Here is a 24,868-nt window from a genome sequence, read left to right as displayed (position 1 = left end):
TTTTATGGAGACTTGAGATACATATGGTCTCCTAGCGGAGAATACACGGGAAATCCTCGCTCGTCCCATTTAAATGCGTCTTATTTCTAGTCATATCATGAACGATGTGTAAATTAGAATATCTATGTTAATTGCTATGCTATGTATTTACATAATAATACTGCTATCTCATATGTCCTCAGTTCCATATTCATATCAATCGAAAAAACATTATCGTTTGATTCGCTTGGATAGTAAATTATTTTAAAAAGCAATAAATGTCGAATGTTTAGGCATCGCTTTTCTAAGAGATAACGGGAATGAAATGGACTGTTTTTGACGCGGCACTAAAATACCAAAACCAAACTGCCCATTGACGCACAGGAGACTCGACAGAACACGCAACAAGAAGTTTTTTTCACCCGAAATTATCATAAGATATTTTGAAATGCAGCCAAACCAACGTTATTCTGGTTAATGAATTGGACAACTCCTAGCTCAGAGCAGGGAGTACTACACATCCCTGCTCAGAGGGATTCCTTTGGTTGAAATCTCATACGTAAGCGAGATTTTTTTAAATCAGTATCAAACCTCAATATCAAGGAAACATATTTAGAGATCGTCAGCCTTCACTTCAATGCCTCTAAACCGAACACAGAAACACGGGCCCCTTGTTAAAATCTGATATATTATGCACTAATGGAATATGACATAAATGGCCATTACGTTGGTAACCTTTACCATGGCCTAAATGTGTAAGAAATCGGGGAACGAATCGTCTGTGATCGGATAGTCTGATAAGTAATACTTATAACACTTAATAGAACAAATCACTCAGGGCAATTATACCTAGACTTTGTCGGCGTGTCTTTATCTTTGTATTTTGTGACTTTCTGACCACGGTCCAGTGTTCGGCCATTGTTATCAGATAAAGCTAACACCCCGGGTAACGCCTTCCATTGTTCTGTCGATCTCGTCCTGTCTAAATCGGTGTACTATTGTTATAATCACCTCTCAATCCCTAAAGTTGTCAGAAATTCGATACAATCTTAATGTTCGTATAGTTAGAATATATGGAGGAGTTGATAGCATCATTCAGAGTCTTGTATGTATTTCTGCAGAGGCAAGGACTCTCACAGTTACAGAGAAAGTCTATCTTCTTGCCTAGGGCTACCGGCATGATTCCAAGGTTCACATATTTGATGGAGGACATCGTTAACTGTCTATACCTGTAATGACAGATACTCATCTTGTTGCTTATCCAGCCGACGTTGACTGAGTTAACAGGCAAGCCATTAGCCATAAACAACCTCACAATGTGTCGAAGCTCGCCCAATGTGTTCCTTGGTAGTACCAAACCACAGGGACATGTCACATGGTACATAATAGCCAAAGCTATATACAGTGCGTTACACTATCAAGTAGTACTCCTGTACTAGATATACTGTGGCGCCCATTTACGTGTGACTTGTCCCTGTGTTCAAACCAGGGGTATATGACACGTTGGTACGACCAAACCTAGTCTATATTTACGGTACTTGTATATTACATTTCATTTTTTTTATTGAAGATTGTTTATGAATGGTACTGAAGAACAGGGTACACCTATATCAGTTCATACAGTTTCCTCGTCTACATCTTTGGCTTATTACATAACACGTTGGTAGCAGCAGAACTTGGTACTATCAAACAGTTTGGTTTCCCTAGTCCATATTTGTGGAACTATCACGGTGATAAGACAAACATACGGGGTTTCCTTACTTATTTGGTTTACTTTGGTTTTATAGAGTTTCGTCATATTCACAACTGAGGACATTTAAGGGCCAGTCCCCATTTGTTATGTATCCGTGCATGAGTGTATGCATGCTGGAGACAGGGTACTTTGGTGGATTTATCTCTTTGCGACGGCATAGATCTGATCCCGACTTTATAGTGCTACCTCACTGAAATACCATGCCGAAGGCATCCAAAATAGTATTTTACCCAGACACATCAACGCATCAAACATCCGTTGTCATTACCCTTAATGCTGAACGTTAAGCATGTAATAACAACTACCCCTTTTACGGACTATGGTATGTCCCGGCCTGGAGACAGAACCCAATGCCCGGTCACCTGGGCGAACGCACGTGCAACGACAAGCCCAGAAGTGAGGTATCGCCAAACTAGGCAGTATGAAACAAAATACTGTTAGGAAGAAGAGAGAAAATAGAAAGATCCAAAACGTGCAATTGGTGTAGCAGATTAACATCGGTGATTTTGTGTTTCCAAGTAGAGGGCACAAAAGCAAATCCCCAATTCTGCAGGGGGTTCACACATTATCTGCTTCTTGCAGTGCACCGTGGGTAACAGGAAGTATATCCCTTTCTCAATCGCCAACCTGCAGGGCTGTTTTCAACGTCTATGTATGTGTTATATTACAGAGCATGGTGAGACCACCAATCATAGAGTTTCTCTCGTCTGTATTACATGTAATGGGACATTGAATTATCGTCTATACCTGTACAATTGTCATAATCGTAAACCCACGGCTGCCTACTCACTGTGTTGAGAATGAACAGTGAACATATGGTATGTTTGATGTACATAACACAATCTCATGTGGGTCCTAACATTATCTAGTATTTTCCTTGTCGGTCTGATTAAGATCGAGCTCTCCCATTGCCCGTGTATGTCGATTAAATTACACCACACACACATAGCAATGGCCATTACTAGTTCAGATAATGTTCTGTGTACATGTGTTCGCTCCATCAAACTATGTCCCGTAACGTAAATACAGCAGTCCTATACAGAGCAGGTGTAGCCATCACATTTATAGTGTTGATGTAAACAACTGGACATTATTTTACCGAAAAATAGATACAACCGCCATAAAATGTTATGTTTCCGTCCACAAATGGCAACGACACTACAAACAACCAAAATATCACAAGCGAGAGTATATACAGTCCCCACAGCGAACATCCCACTCGTCTCGGACGATCACAGTGTTTGTTAAAGTACATTCTAGATTAAATTAATATCCTATCATTAATTCATCAACAACAAGACCTGTTATGGCACGTTTTCTGCCTGTAAAGTTCCCAAGCCACCATCATCATACTTATAAATGTCAGATTTTAAAACACCGTCTTTGTTGAAGAATGCATATCATCTTTCAAAAAGTCACTACTGGGGTTTCAAACAAGCTCACTTCTGGGTATTGAACAAAGACACTTCTGGGAGATAAACAAGGCCCTTATCAGTCTGGTCATTTTGTTTTTAATGAAATGGTGATGATAAAATTTAAGAAGCAATCCAGATATTCCTACACTGCAACAGATATCCCACGAATTACTGTTTGCAATATGACAAACAGAGACAGAAGTATTTTCCAAAAATTGTCGAATATACAATGTAGAAGAAAAATTTCAGAATAGGTATTTATTTTACATAAGTATGCTGTCCCTCCCGATATAAATTATTGTATTAAAAGGTAACTTCCAATTTTCTAAAGTGACCTACTTTCTTGACCTATATTTTTCGATTTAAAATTGTTGTATTAAAAAGCAACTTCCTATATTCTGAAGTGACATACTTTCGTGACCTATATTTTTTCAACGCATGTCAATACTATTTCAATTGATATCAAACTATTACTTGATGCAGCGAAAATTTTAATTGGCATCGTTAGCAATGCAGTAATCATTTTAATTTCAAATTTCTGTAGATTTAAGGATGAAAAAAATATTGCAAAATGTGCTTTTCAACTGGTTTACAATGTCATCTGTTCGTCCCTGAAGGTGAACTGCGCATGTATCAAAGACTTACCGCCCATTGTAGGTGATCTGGGTTAATGATTGCTGTGGCCATCACGTGACACGGTCTCCTCTTGAAGTATGAGTTTATGTGTCCTAGAAGATACATAAAATATATGTAATTGATTATTACCAACAGGTGATCGTTTGTTTACCTTAAATTACGTCATAAACCTGTCCGGGAAACGAGGTCATTACATTGCACTTACATATCAATAAATACATCAATACTGATATTCATTGATTCGGAGAGTGAACTTCGAGTTGTAGTTCTAGCAGAGCCCCATACTGACATTATATAAGAAAAATGTATAACCGGCAAGAACATAGTAGCAGCAAGAAAGACGGTCTGAAGACTTAAAAGGGAGATAATTGTTGTAAATGGATGACAATCAGAAATGTTTTCTGTATTGCAGATTGAACAAAAATATTTTGCTATCGCTTTGTTTGACAAAACATAATGCACTGTGATTAAGTGTCTTGTAAACATCTATGGAAATATAACATAAGTGAACACTAGGGGGTTGGGTGTTTGGAGATTTCAGGAATCGCCAACCCAACCCGTTTTTTTAATGAAATAGTTTTCTTTGCATTTTTGTTCCTTTAGTAACCTCTCATATCAATCATTGTACAATAGATATGCTCGCTCGGTCCAGATACAACCTAGCTAGCTGGATTTGGGGCATGTGTACATACAATATACCATGCTATACTTGTACACACCGCGCTTGCGACAGCCACCATTTGACAGGGTGTTCGGAGAAATGCACGGTCACGTTATGCGTTAACATTTACCAGTACGGGATTACGTCGGCTGGTATAGACGGTAGCTTCGTGGACCAATACTCCAGGCCGTCAACTTCTTACTAGAGTTGGATTTTTTCACGCTAAATCGGTCAATAAGTCTTGCCAAATACATCTAAGACCACATATTGCAATTGTTACGTTTAGGGCGCAATGTCCGACAATATCACGTGGTCACATACTGCTCTATAATTTCATTGTATTTTCCGCTTAAAATCAGAGCTTTGTTACATGTTATAGAAGACGAGATACCGCAGGGAGACCTAGGTATTGTTACGACCGCCTTAAAATGATTATGTAATGTTTTAAAGGGTTTAAGTACGGGTTTAAGTGTACACATTTTACTTTTCATTTATTAGATATTTGATAATACCCAGACTGCTTGTTGTCTCAGAAGTTATGAGATAAGGAGCATCATTTGTCATAAATCAGTTTGTTATGTAAAGTTTGGAGTTTTAAGGACAGGGTTAAGTGTACACATCGCACCTGGAGTGTTGAATTAACAATTGTGTCTAAATATTACACACATCTGTAAATATCTAAATATCCCAGGAAATGGTCAAGGACTTGTGCTATGTCAACAGTGGGACGTAATCGGGACATATATCTGACCATTACTCCAAACAATTGACTCTATTCCGAGGACTACCCGACACCACAGGCAGGCCCGAGAGAACAATATAACGCTTAACTCTACTTAACGCCGGTCAATATTTACAAGTGTACTGTCAACTTCCACTTTACGAGGGTCATTAGCTCGTGAATGGTCATTCGTAAGGTGGCCAAATCTGGTGTCGAAAAGGTGTGGTCATTCGGTCACTTGAAAGAGCTGTACAAATGTTATCGTTAGCAGTATGTAGGTAGTCGTGCTGGAATTCTTTAATGCGGTACCTTGGTACGTACAGCAAACTTAAACTAAACACGACTTGGTAGGACTATTTGGTCTAAACGACAACAACACCATGCCATGCACATTTATTAGATATAGAACCACTTTTAATAATATATCTACCAAACCTGAGATGGTAGCTTAAGTGGGAAAATGAACAAAAAATAGCTCTTGCTGATTCTTCCCTAAGGAACAAGCACCAACGAATACTATAAAAACCAACTACCGAGAACAGATAAAGCAACTGTTGACTGATACAAGAGCCATATCGTGGATAAAGGCAACTGAATGAACTATGTATAGGAGACAACAAATCTATCATGGCAAAATCCGTAATTATGTGACAATGACGAACAGGAAGTGACGTTCACAGTCCACCATGATGAGGTCATAGGATCATTTTGGCATGAGCGTTGAAATGGATGGGCATAACATAGTATTTTTATGTTACTGGGCTATGGATTGTTTTTCATTCTTTTTATTTTACGAGTCATAAAACTGTTAAATGTGAGCGACTCAACAGACAACACGCTATCAAACACATAGCTTTCTGGCTATGTCATATGTATATCACTCTGTTTTATACAAATCCTATTTCTATATCAGACAGGATAAGGTGATTTACGAGGAACATCAAATTGCAATCATCGTCCCGAGGTAAACCTTGCGGATTTTTAGCCTGTATTATACCCTCCCATTACACCTTTCCATTGTAAGTGGACAAACCCCGAACCCCACTTTGTTACCCTCCCAGCGGGATACTCACCATGCTGTCACGTGGCACTCTAGAGGTCGCCGAGGTCAGGTGACAAGATCAGTGTTCAATCTCAGTTAAATCACGGTAGCGAGCAAATCAGGATAGCGTCAAACACTGCAATATAAAACAATCAGGAAGTTTTCAAAATATACCTGTGTTTAGAATGTAGAATTAATGCGTTTTACTCCGTGCCAAATTAAACGTCGTAAGACATTTCTCTCCTATATTTCGTGCATTTCTCCATTTTCCCGTTAATTTTGCGCCAGTCAATGTTGTTGCTATTCACCATAAAAGATAAATGTCTTTTCCCCATTTACACTATTTTCAGTTCTTCCCTATGAGCGGTATCAATATTTGATGAGCTATTCAAATGAAATAATTCTTGTTCTTTACCAAACTTTTACAGACTCGCTCGTCATGTCTCGAAAATGGCTAAACGTAAAATAATGAAATTATTCCAAGAAAAATTTTGCAGACATGATGCACATTTTCCTTAATAGTCATATCATTGACTTCAGAAGAAAATGTATCTAATATAAAGGGCGGAAAATGCGTTTGACCTTTGACTTGCCACGAAAAAGTGACTGAAATTGGGACTGCTTAGGTTTCAATGTTGCAACGGTTAAAGTGCATTTATCAACAAGGAACAATTACATCCTGAGTATTACTCGACCCTACAGTATTCTGAGAACAAGAGTTCGAAATATGTACACGTACGGACTGACAAGGATATTGCTGATAAGCAATGTCTTAATTGGAGCGTACAGAGGGTGTAAATGGATATGCGTTGTCTTTTATCACAGGGAATACAATGCTTCAGATTTATGTAATGATTCAAATGTACCTTTCTTGAAAATATGTGATACTATACCATACAGTTCCGTTTTAACCATATTCCCTGACACGCGGTGGCCCTTTCCTCCCCACATTTACAAAACATATGGGTGATTTTTTCAGTTCATGATACAAACAAACAAACTGTTTTATATTTATTTCCCCGCACATAACGGATAGTCATGTTTGTAGAAAAATGACATACGTCAAACGGAAACAATATGGGAATTTCCGTCCTAATTTTGATTTGACGTCACGCCCTCGATTGCTCCATGCCAAAAATATATCGATTTGTTTTCGATTGGAATACATTCACGTGTCAAATTCCTTGCAGGTTTTGTAACAACATTTTTGGTTGGTGAATTTATCTCAGGGCTGTAATATCTTGAGTATACTCGTAGGCCCCTTTCCTGAATCAGAGCATATAAGATATCGTAGCTTTCCAACCGTTGTAAAATATAACATATTCACAAACGAGAGTCGTAAATTAAATTTAAATTCCCCGTGATAATATTTACACAAGCCTACTCTCTAAGTCTATGCATGAAATGTGATTTATCGTTCCACTGGGTCTGAATTGCCACTAATTCTATTTCACAAGATCCTATCAGAGACGTGTTATATACGCTATAGCAATAAGCCCGAAGGTCCTTTGTAACGTCGGACGCACAGTTAAGAAATCTAGATTATAACTGAGATGTAACGTGATTATAAACATTAAAACTGTCTCGCTACGAGCGCTGATAACCTTACAAACAAATCAAAATCAGATTAATCAGTTTTCGCCAGGTCTGGCTGCTGTGATTGGCTGTTGGAACTTTACTGATGACGTAACGTCCGGTACAGAGAGACGAGAAAGGACACAGATGGGTGCAGATTTGCATATATGCACACGGTTCTAGTAATGCAAAGTGTGACACTATAAGCCTTCACAATTGAAAACGTAACCAAGTCAATCGATGGAGCCAGCTGTCAAATTATACACTCATTTCTCCTCCATAGGTATCGACATCTTAACTTAAGTTCCGCAGCGGTGTTACTTTACATATCAAGGACGATAAATCCGCATCACGTGATTTTTCGATTTGAAACAAACGCAAAATTCGAATTATCAACGGTTGTTTTAATCATCATCGGAATTTCATGCCAACTTAATACCATGCATGTCTCTTAGTTATGAATGAAAGCATTGTTGTAAAATAATACCGAGTACAATTAATTTCTGGCTGTGATAACCAGAAAGTATCATACACGTACTTCTTTGTTGTTATTTAACATTAACATTTGTATAGTATTAAACCGTTTTATTTAAAAATTTAAATACTATGAACTGATTAGTCACCAATTATATTTGTTTTTAGATGTTTATAAACGTTAAGATACCATCAGTGATTATTAACGGTCATTAGCTCTGGTTGGTTAGTGTGATGTTACCTGCTTTGCTATGTATAGAGGTTAATTGTTTGTTAAATGGCCGGCTTACTGGGTCGCCGAGATTTATGACGAACGATACAATCGCCTTCCAACCCTGCACTGCCCTAGATACGATCACCATCAGGTCAATGTAATCGTTTCTATCTTAAAAAAACCTGTTACGTTTCCATGAATGTACTTTTACATATTTAATGTAGAATTATAGTGGCGCTTTGTGGTCCTAGCACGCGATACATACACGGCAACATGGCTACACAGATTCGTCACAACAGACGCAATTTGAATGCACATAGATATAGACAAGAATTAAATCCTCCTGGGGGAGAGGGACAAAGACACCGTCAAAGACACTATCGTGAGAACACAGAACACCTGTATTAACGTCATTCATCATGTAAGGACAAAAGTCCCGAGGAGTCTGAAAGACTACACGACCTTCGTGAACTGTGCATACAAGGAGCACCGAATGTTCCTGCGTAAATCGTCACGGCTTAACGTGATATAGGAATGCTCCAGTTCGTATGTATGCATAGAAAACATACCAGGTCTCTAAATGTAGGGCTTGCTCTCATTTCTTATGGAAACCGTATATAGTTCCTAGGAATATGAGATCGTACGTTTCAGTTTTTGTTCTTGAAATATAGATTTGCCCAAACTGTTATTGGGGGAAAATACGACCCCTCAAGGTAAGCTCTTAAGCACTACTGGCCTAAAACAGTCGGAGTTTGGAGAAGCAAAAATGCAGATGCCTCGGACAAATAGCTTTGTCCCAAACACTGTAAAATTGCAAAAGCCCTTGAAAAATAGTTTCGTACAGGATCTGCCGATAAAAAAACTGTGGTTCCTGGAAACAAAGTCTTGTATCAGGTCTTCTGGTTCACAAAGTCATAGACTTGTTTCTACACTGGATGGTTAGTTGGATGTTATGGATCGTGTATTAGACGCGCATCCTTGTAAACAACTCCACATACAGAAACACAGCTCCAGTAGCACTGATCGTAGGTTTTAAGATTTAAGTGTGTCGTTAGTTGTATACAGTCTGTATATCTCGGATACTTTAGGATTACAATACAGTTTATTTTGATATTTTTTGTGTATATGTTATAGAAGGATGAGTCGACAGTTTAAGCTGTGTTTACGTTTGTACCATCAGATACAGATACATTAGTTTGTTGACAACCACGGATTCGTTTTATCGTTTTGTAAATTATGAAAATGATTGCCAAAGCAATATACTTGTGTACACTTTGTGTACTTACAGCGATTTGAATCGTTACATCAAGTAAAACGAGGTAATTAACTTGAGATGGTTATCGGTGATAATCCTCTCAACATTACTGTTTTTCGGTGCGTATGCCGGATATGTGTGTACTTCACATCAGGTATATGTAAAATTAAAAATTAACCGAGCTCTGTAACTGGATACACCATAAACACCAGTTTTACATTTTCTAGTGTTGGCATGATCGTCACGAAACATTTGAATATCTTGGATTATCATTTGTCTAAAAAGCACCAACTTTTTCCTTTGGGTTGGAAATCCGCCATGCTAAAGTTAAAATGCTACGTATTCACTTTGGACGAAGCACCTGTGCTTGAGGACATTTATATACTGAAGTTCATTGCGGATAAATCTAGTAAACAGGTCCTAACGTATTGTTAGCGTTCGCTGAATTTTGTGGTTAGGATTACATAAGCGACAGGGTAAGAGCCTTTTGAAGGGTCGAGTATCATGTATACGGTGTAGAATTGGACGCCTGCTTTTGCATGTGATAAGGGACTAGCCACTCTAATAGGTTGTTATTTATGTCAATTGGGCCGTGGGTGTGCATTTGTTTACCTTATACTTCAGCTGTCCGCTCTAATATCACTGTTAATTTCTTATCCCTGCTTTATCTTATTTCACCTCCGGTTGGGAAATCCCAAGTCGAAACTGATATGTCTCGATTCTGTTTGTTTCGTTTCGAAATTCCATTAAAGGAGAGATTAAGGAGTTACCATATTTATCGCCTCTCTTAACAGGAAGGAAAGACGACATTGCATCTCCAATAATTAACATAATCTTCAAACATGTTCAAAATAGCTTAGATTTTAAATATCAAAGACTTAACAAAATTGGGAATTTTAAAAATATTTGACCCATTAATACCTTTAATATGGTCAAGGTAACTAATTAAGCTTAACTGGTAAGGCATCGACGTTGTGTTCTATATCGACATGATACGGCAAACCCAGGAAGCTATACATGTAAACGGTAGACGGCTAGGTTGAATCAAATCTTCCCCCTTAAAAAAAAATAAAGTAAAAGAAATCTCTGTTCTTTAGCTATAAGGTAACCAAGACAAGGTCAAGTCTTCCGACGAATCGCGTGCTTTGGAACCATTGATATCGGTATATTTTCTAATCACGAAGTTTAAAGCGAGACGGGAACGCACATGCAAGTTTTCGGCACCTCCCTGTATGTAGGTAAACCACTTGCCGTGTGTAACACACACAACAGGCAGTTTATTAACATGCACTTAATTAGGTTACACGTTGATTAATTTTGTAATAACACATCACCACTACCTCCTATACTACCCCTTCTACATGTATCGTCATTGGATGGTGGCCCTACTCTCCCGTCCTTAGATATTGAGACATTAAGTGTTACAGAAGTCGACATGGGTTGGTGAATATTAATTAAACGAAGAGGTAAGAAGAAAATCCGGTTAATGGAAAAAGACATTTAAACGATGTGTTACCAACATTAGCGTCGCGCACAATATGGGTGGGAGGGACCGGAGGAATTGTAGGAGCGTACCGGACAAGGTGGTCTAACGCGCACCTGCTACGGCTCGACAATGACCTTGTTAGTCACACAATCACCATCGATGACCATCAGTACCATTTTACGCCCATTAGGTGTAGCCCTGTTTTGACCAGTGTGATTAATGTAAGAATTACGTGTTCCCGCGGACAAGGCGATATCTGAGACCAGGTCGTGATGGACGATGGCTCTATCAAATAGCTATCAAGATGAACAGCTCGTTGGTTGTCGTAATGGGGTGAAACAGTTCGCTGCTTGCGAAATAATTGGAGATCGATCTGTCTCGGGTCTATACCCTCGGCGTGCCGACATCCGACCAAATTATATAACGATCAATGCTACGTGCTCGAACTGAGATCAGCATATATCCTCTAATGGTATCTGTGGCTATGAACTGTAAATTTACAATAAAAAACAAACTGAGCTGATGTACATTATCAAACAACCAAAGCATTAAATCTTAGTTAATCAACTTCATTCTGTCTGATTAGACTTAAATATAATCCAATCGCGAAGGTGTCGCTGAACACGTACGTCATAGATCTATATTTACGTCATGACAAAATTATATTACACTTATGAACTGCCCAGGAAGGTTTATTGGCTACATAATACGTAAAATTGTAAAAAATGTGGCTTATCCTATAACTGTGTCTTGAATAGCAATAACTATTTGTGTCTATTTCAATCAGAGTATAGCATCATTCCTGACGTTGTCGGAAACAGGTGTGTTTGGTCACCGTGTTCAACGTGACAAAGAGCAGTCAAGATTATCGTTAGGTTGGTTTGTCATTCATTGACACAACAATGCAATTGCGGCATGGTGTTCTCTATAGTGGCATGGTGTTCTCTATAGTGGCATGGTGTTCTCCAATTGCGGCATGGTGTTCTCTATAGTGGCATGGGGTTTTCTAATTGCGGCATGGTGTTCTCTATAGTGGCATGGTGTTCTCTTATGTGGCATGTTGTTCTCTATAGTGGCATGGTGTTCTCTAATTGCGGAATGGTGTTCTCTATAGTGGCATGGTGTTCTCTATAGGGGCAGGGTGTTCTCTAATTGCGGCATGGTGTTCTCTAAAGTGGCATGGGGTTCTCTAATTGCGGCATGGTGTTCTCTAATTGCCACATGGTGTTCTCTATAGTGGCATGGTGTTCTCTATCGTGGCATGGGGTTCTCTAATGTGGCATGGTGTTCTCTATAGTGGCATGGTGTTCTCTATAGGGGCAGGGTGTTCTCTAATTGCGGCATGGTGTTCTCTAATTGCGGCATGGTGTTCTCTATAGCGGCATGGTGTTCTCTATAGTGGCATGTGTTCTCTATAGTGGCATGGTGTTCTCTATAGGGGCAGGGTGTTATCTAATTGCGGCATGGTGTTCTCTAATTGCGACATGGTATTCTCTATAGTGGCATGGTGTTCTCTATAGTGGCATGTGTTCTATATAGTGGCATGGTGTTCTCTATAGTGGCATGGTGTTGTCTAATTGTGGCATGGTGTTCTCTAATTATGGCATGGTGTTCTCTATAGGGGCAGGGTGTTCTCTAATTGCGGCATGGTGTTCTATAATTGCGACATGGTGTTCTCTATAGTGGCATGATGTTCTCTAATTGTGGCATGGTGTTCTCTAATTATGGCATGGGGTTCTCTAATTGTGGCATGGTGTTCTCTAATTATGGCATGGTGTTCTCTATAGGGGCAGGGTGTTCTCTAATTGCGGCATGGTGTTCTCTAATTGCGACATGGTATTCTCTATAGTGGCATGGTGTTCTCTATAGTGGCATGTGTTCTATATAGTGGCATGGTGTTCTCTATAGTGGCATGGTGTTCTCCAATTGCGGCATGGTGTTCTCTATAGTGGCATGGGGTTCTCTATAGTGGCATGTGTTCTCTATAGTGGCATGGTGTTCTCTATAGGGGCAGGGTGTTCTCTAATTGCGGCATGGTGTTCTCTAATTGCCACATGGTGTTCTCTATAGTGGCATGGTGTTCTCTATAGGGGCAGGGTGGTCTCTAATTGCGGCATGGGGTTCTCTAATTGCGACATGGTGTTCTCTATAGTTGCATGGTGTTCTCTATAGTGGCATGGTGTTCTCCAATTGCGGCATGGTGTTCTCTATAGTGGCATGGGGTTCTCTATAGTGGCATGGGGTTCTCTATAGTGGCATGTGTTCTCTATAGTGGCATGGTGTTCTCTATAGTGGCATGGTGTTATCTAATTGCGGCATGGGGTTCTCTATAGTGGCATGGGGTTCTCTATAGTGGCATGGGGTTCTCTAATTGCGGCATGGGGTTCTCTAATTGCGACATGGTGTTCTCTATAGTTGCATGGTGTTCTCTATAGTGGCATGGTGTTCTCTTATGTGGCATGTTGTTCTCTATAGTGGCATGGTGTTCTCTAATTGTGGCATGGTGTTCTCTAATTGTGGCATTGTGTTCTCTAATTGTGGCATGGTGTTCTCAGTGTCCGATGGAATCGGTTCATCTCTCATGTAAAAGTATATACTGTAGTACACATATCAGTAAGGACATGTCAGTCACGTACTCGTCGCCACTTGGACCTGAGAATCCAGACACTGTTTGTATTTTGATACCTTTCCTAACTGGTCCCCCACGGAGTGCACCCCCATTTCACACAGTGCCACAGTGATATCAAACACCAGTCAGCGTCTAGTGAGACAGGATCTTTGGTCTCACTTTGCTAAAATTGCAGGACAAATTTGCGGAGCTTTCTTGCGTTCTACTCTTTTTGTCATCTGTTGATCTAAACCCTTCCGATGTCTAATTCTTTCTTAACATCGTCTAAGTTTTCATGTCACCAAGTTCGTAGTACCATAACCTTTGACAGAAATGGTGTCAATATAAAGTACTGAGTTGTCTTGATTTTAGTTGCGCTTAACAAGTCAAAACATTACAAAGAGATTGGAAAAGAAAACTTTTCATCCAATAAATTCAAAAATGTTTTATTGCCGAAAAGCAATGGGAACGGGCACAGATTGTAAGGATAGGATGAGAGGGGTGACCTAGTTTAGATGATATGTGGTAGAAGGGACGGACGACAGGAATAGGGATGAGAAGGGTTCCCCTGTTGAAGGGATAGAGGACAATGATTGGGGTAAGGGGGCAACCTAGTTTAGACGATCTGTGGTTAGAGGGACAGAAGGCAAGAATTGGGATGAGAGGGGAAACATAGTTTGTAAGTTATATATGAATGAGTAAATATATTTCAATTTTTCTACTTCGAGAAGTTTGCCGATTAGACGAGTCTCCCACTTTTATGATAACTAACTAAAGGCGTATTGAGCATAAATAGGCGTTGATGAGTCAAGAGTCAAGAGTTTCTTGATCGAATGTCTTTAGGTTCCTCAACTTTTATTAAAAAAATATTTTACATAATGTTTATATAATCACTGACAAAATTATCATCGTGATCAGAAGCTTTGAGAATTTCTGATGTATTAACTCTTAAGAAAAACTGACTAATCTTGAAAGGCATTGCATGGGAAAACATTATTTCGGTGATTCAGTTTGTGAAAGTACATGTTTTTACCGTGTTAAATACTTCCGAAAAATTTGTCCAGAATGACCAATCAAATTCTGTTTATCCTCACAAATACATAAGAATTCCGTTGTATGTGAATACTTGATTGAAGAATTAATTTGATATTAATATTACACCACAGGGAGGGGCTATATATGAGACACCGACACTTAATATCACTGATCAATCGTATTTCAAAGCTTCAACGCGATCTACTTAATATTGACCTCTTCATTTCTCTTTGATCACGGTCGCTTTGACGTTTGACCCGGCTCTTCCTCGACGCCGTATGGTGGATCGAAGGGGTTGCAAAAACTAAGGATTCCGTACCTTGGCCACATTATATGGAACTAAGAATGATTTTAAGTGGATCATGACAATAGAGAGGGAATGTTGTATTCACATTGTCCGAGACAGGAAAGGAAGGAATAACGTTTTGTTATCATATGGTCTAAAAGTGGGCTATTATCACAAGGATGGTATACTGTACACATTTTATACACGATCGACGCGCGACTAGAAAAACGGAAACATGATGTCAAACACATGAAGAGAGAGATTTCATCCGTCGAGGATTAACAATATTTACATATTTCCCGAGTTTTTTTCAGCAAACGATTTAATTACAAATTCATACCCGAATGTAAACTTCTATCTCATACATACAACCCGATTCTAGAGGAATACCGAGTTATTCGCAACGCATAACAAACAGTGAACTATAGCAGGTCTATTCCCCTTAACAAGCAAAGATAAACCTTGTATGAGACGGCTAAGTTTATACCCTCGACAATCTGTAAGAGACATATTCATGATATAGATCAATAACATTTCATTTGAATCCCAATATGCCGAGTTTAATACAGTGTATTATAGTGTGAACGGAATTTAAAGATAATCAATTCAATGTGACTAGATATCTTACTTACCTCGCCAATGTTACATAGAGCTAGTAGAACATCTACCGACACTTAAACCGTCTGAAAAGTCACACGAGCTTATCATTACAGTGCGCTATAGCACATTTTACCGATAAATAAATACAAGGGACGAACTAAGCGTTTAGGAAGTGATTTTGTTGACATGTATGGGTAAATTATATCGACGATTAAGAACAATTTACGAAGCAAGGTCTTGTGAAAGCTCACCAATTACGCTCCAACTTTCCAGCGTTTCTCGCTCCAGTTGACAGCTGTACTTAACAGAGTAAGTGAAGTGTGAGAAGGCGTAAGATGTTGGGTAAAAACGAGGCGAACATTGTATCGTATGATTTATACTATTTCAATTAAGTTGCTCAACATTCAGGATTGAAATTCTTGAGATATGTATACACCGTCACTGAGTAAATAAATAATGGATCAGTCAATGAAAAATTGAATGGAATTTAGGCAAACGATTTTGAATTGAAAAAATATGTGGGTGTTTTGATTTGGCTTTGAGTGAATTATTCACGGTATATGGTCCTATTAATATCACCTGACTAGTCTAACGTTAAAAAATGATACATATGATGAGCTTTTGTTGGATCATATTTCCGATACTTTCCTGTACGTCATTGCTAGATATAGGCGACAGGATTTCGTCATTACCTGGCATAGTCAGTAGAGACCCAGAAACAACATCTGCGATATTGTATTTCCAGAAAAACTAGTGAGCAATGTTTTTAAAAACTGTTAATCTTTTAATCAGCTAACATATCGTTTAAATGATACCTATATCTTGTTTCAAATAAAATGTTCTAAAGCAACTTAGCGAGAAAAGAACATAACCACTAAATCTTCAACAGAAAAAGTCAAATATATTACTAGTATAATTTCAAAACCACACGAAAATATTAAGGTAATACCTATTTTATACCCAACCCTTAGCTCGGATAGGAACATTTTACATAATCTTTACCACACGAGCCTTCCTGTTTTATGTTTACAGAATCAACAGGCCAATTAATAGTCTACGAAGTCAAAAAGAGTTTGACATTGAAATAAACAACGTCACAAATGTAGTACAGCGTTTTCTTATACAACTCACCTGTTCTTGATCAGAGAAATATATCCAACTTTGAGTAGACACTCTTAAAACGTTCTCTTCAAATACATATACTCCCAATAGACGTGTTTGACGTCTGTGGTACTTCCCTACGTGAGTAGAACACTTTGGCGGTATGTCTTACTATCTCCTCCGCCTTCCCCATACCACAGCCACTCGGTTTATACTCTCCGATACCGGTGTACCTTACCCTGATACAGGTAACACAATCACAGGTAACACACGTCTCTACCGTAAGTCATAACTCACCTGGCTATTACATTTCTACAAGGATTTAAAACTTATTCAAATATTTAAATTAGGTAAAAATAGCCCATGCTGATAAGACGTTCCTATACGATAAACGTGTGAAAAGGATAATGCTGAGATCTGCCCGTTATGTCTGAGGGTAGGGTTACATAGTGTTATTCAACCCCCTCTTCCGACAAATCTACGATAGGCGTACATGTAGCGGGTGGGTTCCAGACTGATTGACTGACCCATTTCTCCTACAACTCATTACTTGATATCTTAGATATTGGGTATCCATGTTTTATGATAGATGTCAGTAGTTATCTAAATCAAGATAAACCATTGGAAGATCCACTTTTCTATTAATTATAGCCTCCTAATAATGATGTCACATTGCAGGAACACGTCTTTTATTATGCGGCTGATTGATATACATCACAGTACTTTCTATCATTGAGCCCTGCAAAATGATCAAAGTGACTTTATATATTTTTAATTCATATCTAGTACAAGTTAAGAAATATACGAGCTATGCAGCTTTTAATGGATGCAAGAACAGTGAATTAACAGTCTTTACGAACATCACGACAGAGAAGGAAACTACTTGAAAATGCGTTCCGCTATTATGATACTTCTCCCGAAAGTATTTCTGGACTGGTACTTCGTTTATACCACTGCCGAATAAATCGTCTTTATTAGGAAAAGAACGCAGACTAAAGCATTCATTATTTGTCAAATAGCCATTTTGATGGGGTTTTTCAAAAACGACTTGACTCGATGGCATGTAGATAAAGCCTAATCACGAGGAACCGAGAGTTATGATTTTTCTGCATTTTTAGGAAAATATTGAATTTTTAAACTTGGGTAATGTATTTTGTCGAGATGTTCATACACAAAGCGGTTAGTACGTTATCTATACAATTGCAATCAATATGTAACAACTTTTAATGTATGCAACCCTTCAACAGACTACCGCCCTCATAGAACCCTGGCTGTTGTGAGGACGTTAAACTCCTAACAAAACAAAACCTTACGCAAACCTTTAATATTGGATAGTTAGACAATAGCTAACCACGTTTAGTTGAAGGCGAAAGAAAGATCACAAGAAGCACAACAAACGATGTCGTTGACTTTTAACATTTCAAAAGTTGGCGACTGCCACTTACGTATTCGCTTCATGTATCAACAGTTGTTAATGATTGTTTTTTATTTTGCTTATATTTTTCTATAGTGAAAATAATTGGACACACCACTCTGGAATTAGCTTGTTTGCCAATCAATATTTCGTCTTTATGGGCGGATCTAGCCCTGGCATGCTTTTTGGGGTTATGAAATAAAATTTCAAATTCTTAAAACAATTACAATTATTTTGCATCCAATTGCCAAACTGATTTTACAATATCTGTCATTGGCAGAGAAACAGCGGGTTGCCTTGTACCTGGAATGTCAAAAGATAATTAAAGATTCGAATCAGGGCGTACAGGTATCGCTACTACACCATATTGCTGTGATTTGCTACGTGTTCTTTCTAAGTATACAACCCTTGATGTCAAAAGAGATTTTCTATAGAAGGTTGAAATGAAAATTGCCATCGAGTGTATCAAAATGAGGTAAGAAAATGGGCAAAGCTATTTAAAAACAGATGAAGAAGATGTGCGAAAGGACGGTCGATTCACCTGTCGTTTATTCCGTCTTTGCGTCTTCTCTTGTGAGCAGGTATTGATTGTTACGTCATTTGTTGAGAAAACGCCGTAATTTTTTCACACAAACCAATGACGTAACAATTAATACCTGCTCACAAGAGAAGATAACTCTGCAATACGCAAAGACGGAATATGCAAACAAGAACATGTAATGGCACTAAAAACTAGCGGTATTATCAGGCACAAGTCAGCTGACAAGAACAAGAAGCAGTCGAAGAGCAACAGAGACGAATTATATATAACTATACTATCTATTGTTTAAGTTAACGGCTTTGCTCCGAAACTTGGACTCTTTCATTGACATGGCAGATGACTAGGAGATGTACGATCACTTTCTCTCATCAACAGAACCAACAAGACAAGGTATGGAATCTTAACTGTTCACCTTTCTATAATGATAGAGAAAATTGCAGTTAAAGATTTCAAAATGGAGTAAAAGTCGTTGCTGGAATCACGGTATATATTTGTGGTGAAACGAAGCATTGATTTAAACGTGGCAGGACCAACAGTATGTCATTAGATGAGTACCGAGACAATCTCTAAAATATGTCTGCTCATTCACCCTTACATCCAGTCTACTATATTAGACTTACGAGACACTCGCTCTTCCCCTATCACTCTAGACTGTAAAAGTATTACAATTATGTACATACTTATAAATTAAAAGCTAACAGTAAGAGTTATACAATTGGCAAAAACGTAAAGGACGTGTTATAATTTGGGCCTAGATGTGAGATGAACGAGAATGGTTGGGCCGCCAATCCCTACCGACATGTCGCCCATCCCCCATCCCATGGCCAAACAAATATCGTACAAACATGTACAGATAGATAACTGGATAAATACCGTGTGTGATATATAGAGCCCATACAACACGTGCTCAAATAGGCTTTTACCAATATAAGCACAGAGGACACTTTGCATAGAGCTCACATTCACATAATCAATAAAGTTTTGCCAATACAAAAACATTAAAATAATTAAAAGACACATTACTACTTAATTACAGAGCAAGTTGCGACGTCGATTAAGAATATTAAAACAGGTTTTGGCAAAGGACCTCGCCAAGTAAGGGTTGCTTAGAATTAAAACTTAATTTTCATCTTTACTCATATTGTACAAATCACTTGTTATATAACTGGCCTCCTGCACTAGACTAGGAGATCATCATACAAGTTACATTCTATTAAAACATGAATCTCTGTTTCTACCACGCTTTTGCACGCGAAACACTTTCTTTCACTCAAAGATATTCTCTCATACCGGCCTGTTTCGATGCGTATCGGTGCAACCCCACATCTAAACTTAGCTAGCGCACTACGATGGTATTTAGGCATTACTAACATGTTATGTTTTTCTACCTCATAATTAATCTTAAAACCTGTTCGTACGTAGTTTTTTACCCCCAGAAACACATTTATTTTTTGGCTCCGGGCCGTTTAAGTTCCCTTTTCCAATTTTCAATAAACATTTTCAAGCCACGGACCTTAACGTCCTTAAGTAAAAAAAAAAAATACTATGAATTTGACCTGTGCTATAGTTATCCAAGCCTAGCTCCCGGAGTCTGGACATTTTCGGTGGTCACCCATATGCCCATTCCATGTAAATACAGCCTTATTCAATCTAGTATCCGGCTGATTATGTAGACGACTCCAATGTGTAAAAACAGCTTGCCATTGGTTAACTATTACTGGTGTCCAACCCCTGTCCCCGCTAACAGCTACGTTAGGCGCATAACGACCAAGGCCTAGATAAAATCCAACGCGCGATTTTGAATGTACCCCATATAGCAGCACCATAACTAATTACTGGCCACACTGTACTCTCATGCAGTTTTGTGAAGGTTTTATATAGTACCTCCCATTGATTTAAACTTAGCTATTAACATTTGCCGTTACATTACAATCCAAGTGTTCCGTAAATGTAAGACCCAGGTATGTATACTGGCTACGTATTTCTAGGGCTAGCTTCCTACAAGTAAAAATACTATCACCGACTAGTACAGACGTTGGACGGAAATGTACATTAGCCGACTCATCAGCGTTAATATGAAGTTTATTGGATTCAAACCTAGTATTTAGACCATTTAGTAATAACTGGAGACCACGCTCAGTACTAGCAATGACCACCAGATCATCTGCATAGAGTAGGGCACATATTTTACGCTCCGTTACCTCTATACCAACCCCTAAACTATTCAAATATGTTATAAGGTCATTGATATACAAGTTGAATAAAATCGGTGATAAAGTACACCCTTGTTTTAAACCGCACGTGACGTCAAACCACTCAGTACTTAATCCATTTACTCTCACACAGCCGTGTACATTTTTATATAATGACTTTATAGCTGAAAAGAGATTACCAGTAATTCCTAGTTTATTTAGTTTACGAAATAACAAAGGCCTGTTTATACTGTCATGTCATATATACTGTCGTATAAAGGCTGTATACGTAGACAGTTTTTTAAGTTGTCTATTCTCGATAATTGACGTTATCTTCGAAATATGGTCAATGGTAGATCGGCCCTTTCGGAGAAATCCAGACGTATCATCCATTATGTTTTGTTCAAAACCTTTTCTCATTACTGAAATTAATTTCACACAAGCTCGACACTCACATAGTTGGTGTTAAAAAGGTGGCTAAAGCACACACTAACATTGATCCATGACCAGACTGGGGCTATCTTGTCCACAGCCGAGATCGAGGACGACTTTTGAGTTTGAAGCCATCTGATTTTGAACTTTACTTGGGCAAGTTATCATTTATTGAATAGTGTAATGTCGATGCTTACCATTTCATGAACATTACTTTTATCAACATATACAGTGATTAGAAGGTAATATAAGTCCGTTCATAATGTCACTACACTGCCTTGTGTAAGTTGCAGCACACTCGCTGAGGCCCTTCATATATCTTTAGGAATCATACCTAAACAGACGAGTCGGTTTTCTGGACAATGGTCTGGTGTGTAAGCATGGTCAATCTGACACTGACAAACTGGCCGATACCTGCTGTTGTAACCAAAGGAGTTAAATGCCCGTAATCGCAATTATAACACATCCATTCTTTGCTTTAAATGGTTTGAATATCTCATTTCACCGAAATAGCCAACAAAGCAATGGCCTGGTATAATAACATGGCCTTATTAGGGTGACTGTTTAATTTCCGATCTCTTTGCGTTGTGCCGTTTGTTACACGACTGAGGTCGTGACCATTGTCCGAAATGTTTACAATTGAAGCCACAAATATTTGTCCCTTTATTTCGTAATATATCCTACCTACTGAGCTGGTTCTCAATTACGCGAGTAGCTTTACAGCTGAAAGAGAAATGAACAAGCACGTGTGACGTAATTGAGGTCTTTTAAAGAAGTTTAAATAAAGGATAGCCGTTCATTGTCATAGTTTGAATTTCATTTTATACATTTGCAGTGCCTCATGGAAACTATCGCGAGCTTTGAGAAGAAAAAAAGACACTTTAATGCACAATGATCGAGATTCGAGAAATTTCGCCTCTTTTCTGTGTCTTTCCTCATTTAAGCATCCCCCACCCCCTACCTTCGTACTTATGTTCTTTTAAAATGGTTCGAGTTTTAGGCAAGCCGCCATTACTCACTGTTAACATTTTGCCTGTAGTCTTTCTGGTCCTGCTAGGACAACTAACGAGGTGGTGTTTCAACTTATATTTATTTATGTGTCTGGACAACAGGCCATATAAGAAGAATTGTTACACCAAGGTATACCTTTGTGACCTGAGCAAGTGTGTTTAACTGTAGAAATGCTCAATGTGCGAGGATTCTAACATTATTTTAGCTGTGTTTGTAGGGTCAATCAATTAAGAATCTATTTAAACCTGATGTAAAAGTACTTGAACGAACTGGTTGGTTGACAGTCCCTCGTTTAATAGTAAAACAGAATTATTCAATATCATAGGAGCAGGAAGAAATTTTGATAAATTACTATGTATATCAAATGATTTTGTTAATATTGAAATATTTTAGAGAGCTCATGGAACTCGTGTCAGTGATATCAATCAAAGTTTTACAGTTTTATATTCAATTACGATACGGGGTCATATGGGGTGTGAGAGTCGATTGACTTTTTCACCTGAAATAAATGCATAAGTGTCAACGGAGAAATCCAGTTTAATAACCCGGTCTGGTAAAAGAGGCTCGGACGCCGGACGTGTGGTTTATAACCTTAGCTTTTACCTTGCCGTGTCATCAATAAAACTTAGTCATACACAAAATGTCATTTTACCGTTTGGCGATGAAATATGCCTTAACATATTAAACTTACCCTGTTATGTACTTTTCAATAAAGTAGTGACTCTCGTCGATCTTACCTGGTCTGGAGTGTTGTGGGGTTACCATTTCCTAGCATGTCAATATTTTACCTGTAGTCCACGCGCATGTTTGAAGTATTTTGACACGACAATCAAAACAGTGTTGTAATTGTTCACCCTTCTTAAGTGTGGTGAAGTATTCAACTCCAGGTATAAAAAGGAAGTCAACAGAGGATATAGGGGTACGGGTGTATTATGATGACTTGGCGGTATATAAATATTGAACGTAAACGTAGATTGTGTGTTCGTGTCAATTAAAAGATAGAAAAGACGTATTTAAGTAATCAGCACTGTAGACGTCAAATAAGACAAACGAAATAGTAAACCTACCTAAGTATATCAGACTTGCTGTTAAGAAGACCGATGCTCTGTAGTGACGTAACGACCTATTTACACTATTTATAACTGTTTATTGTACTATTTGTATGCTGATTATAATTATCTACACTGTACATAACCCATACTATTGCTTACAAATATGAACAACAATGATAAAAAATACTTAAACCTTCAAACTTAGAAGCAATATCTGATCAAGAAGGACAAAACAGTTGTATTGTAAACGTAAATCAAATGTAGTATGCTTTAATTACATGTTTGTCTTCTACGTTCATCTCTCATTATACAAAGTGGTAGACTCTACTGCCGGATTGTTTAGTCCAAGTACAAAGTGGTAGACTCTACTGCCGGATTGTTTAGTCCAAGCACAAAGTGGTAGATTCTACTGCCAGATTGTTTAGTCCAAGTACAAAGTGGTAGACTCTACTGCCGGATTGTTTAGTCCAAGTACAAAGTGGTAGACTCTACTACCGGATTGTTTAGTCCAAGTACAAAATGGTAGACTCTACTGCCGGATTGTTTAGTCCAAGTACAAAGTGGTAGACTCTACTGCCAGATTGTTTAGTCCAAGTACAAACTGGTAGACTCTACTGCCGGATTCTTTAGTCCCAAAAGTTTGCCGTGACCTTGATAGCCACAAGACAACCTCCTCTGTGTTGTTGTACTCATAAAGGTAATCTGTACTCCTTTTATTTGTGAAATCATATAATAAACAGGTTAAACGCACCGTCCCTTCTGTTTTAACGATAGTTTAGAACAATTCGGATTGCCATCGTTTTGGCCCCTGCATCAAGCTGTATGGTGCAGTGTCATTCAGTTTTAGCATGATGTATCCATTACCAATTGGTATAAGTGATATGACATGTGTGTCTTTTACGTTCATCCTTGCAGAAGAAATATGATTTAACAACGATCATGTCCTAAATTGTCTCAATAGCGGCTACGGTGTTTATGTTTTCAATTTTCCAGAAGTTGGCTACATAATGCTAGTTTCCATGTTCTCGGTTATCCTAAAAGAGGCAATATACAACTACAACAATCATGTTCGAATTGTCCTAAAGACGGCTATATATACTGCTACAATATTCATGTTCCAATTGTCCTAAAGACGGCTATATATACTGCTACAATATTCATGTTCGCAATTGTCCTAAAGACGGCTATATATACTGTCGCAATATTCATGTTCGAATTGTCCCAAAGACGGCTATATATACTGCTACAATATTCATGTTCCAATTGTCCTAAAGACGGCTATATATACTGCTACAATATTCATGTTCGCAATTGTCCTAAAGACGGCTATATATACTGTCGCAATATTCATGTTCGAATTGTCCTAAAGACGGCTATATATACTG

General features: G+C 38.4%; 1 protein-coding gene across 2 annotated transcripts in view; it reads right to left on the bottom strand.

Moving 5' to 3' along the window:
- LOC110441030 (ras association domain-containing protein 9-like) overlaps positions 1 to 17,121 on the bottom strand; it is a 38,314-nt gene extending 21,193 nt beyond the window's left edge. Inside the window, exons 1-4 of one of the 2 annotated variants that reach the window (XM_021484139.1) lie at positions 16,872 to 17,121; positions 13,897 to 14,141; positions 6,239 to 6,343; positions 3,793 to 3,875 (exon numbers count right to left, since the gene is read on the bottom strand). In XM_021484139.1, the coding sequence (XP_021339814.1) occupies positions 3,793 to 3,834 (42 nt within the window). In that variant the 5' untranslated portion in view covers positions 3,835 to 3,875; positions 6,239 to 6,343; positions 13,897 to 14,141; positions 16,872 to 17,121. The remainder of the gene's footprint in view (positions 1 to 3,792; positions 3,876 to 6,238; positions 6,344 to 13,896; positions 14,142 to 16,871) is intronic. The other variant, XM_021484134.1, reaches the window with a different exon arrangement.
- Positions 17,122 to 24,868: the final 7,747 nt, after the last annotated feature.

Source organism: Mizuhopecten yessoensis, unplaced genomic scaffold (genome assembly GCF_002113885.1).
Source record: "Mizuhopecten yessoensis strain PY_sf001 unplaced genomic scaffold, ASM211388v2 scaffold1779, whole genome shotgun sequence".
Lineage (NCBI taxonomy): Eukaryota > Metazoa > Mollusca > Bivalvia > Pectinida > Pectinidae > Mizuhopecten > Mizuhopecten yessoensis.
The sequence above is the reverse complement of the archived record's forward strand: the minus strand, read 5'-3'. Positions and strand labels throughout refer to the sequence as shown.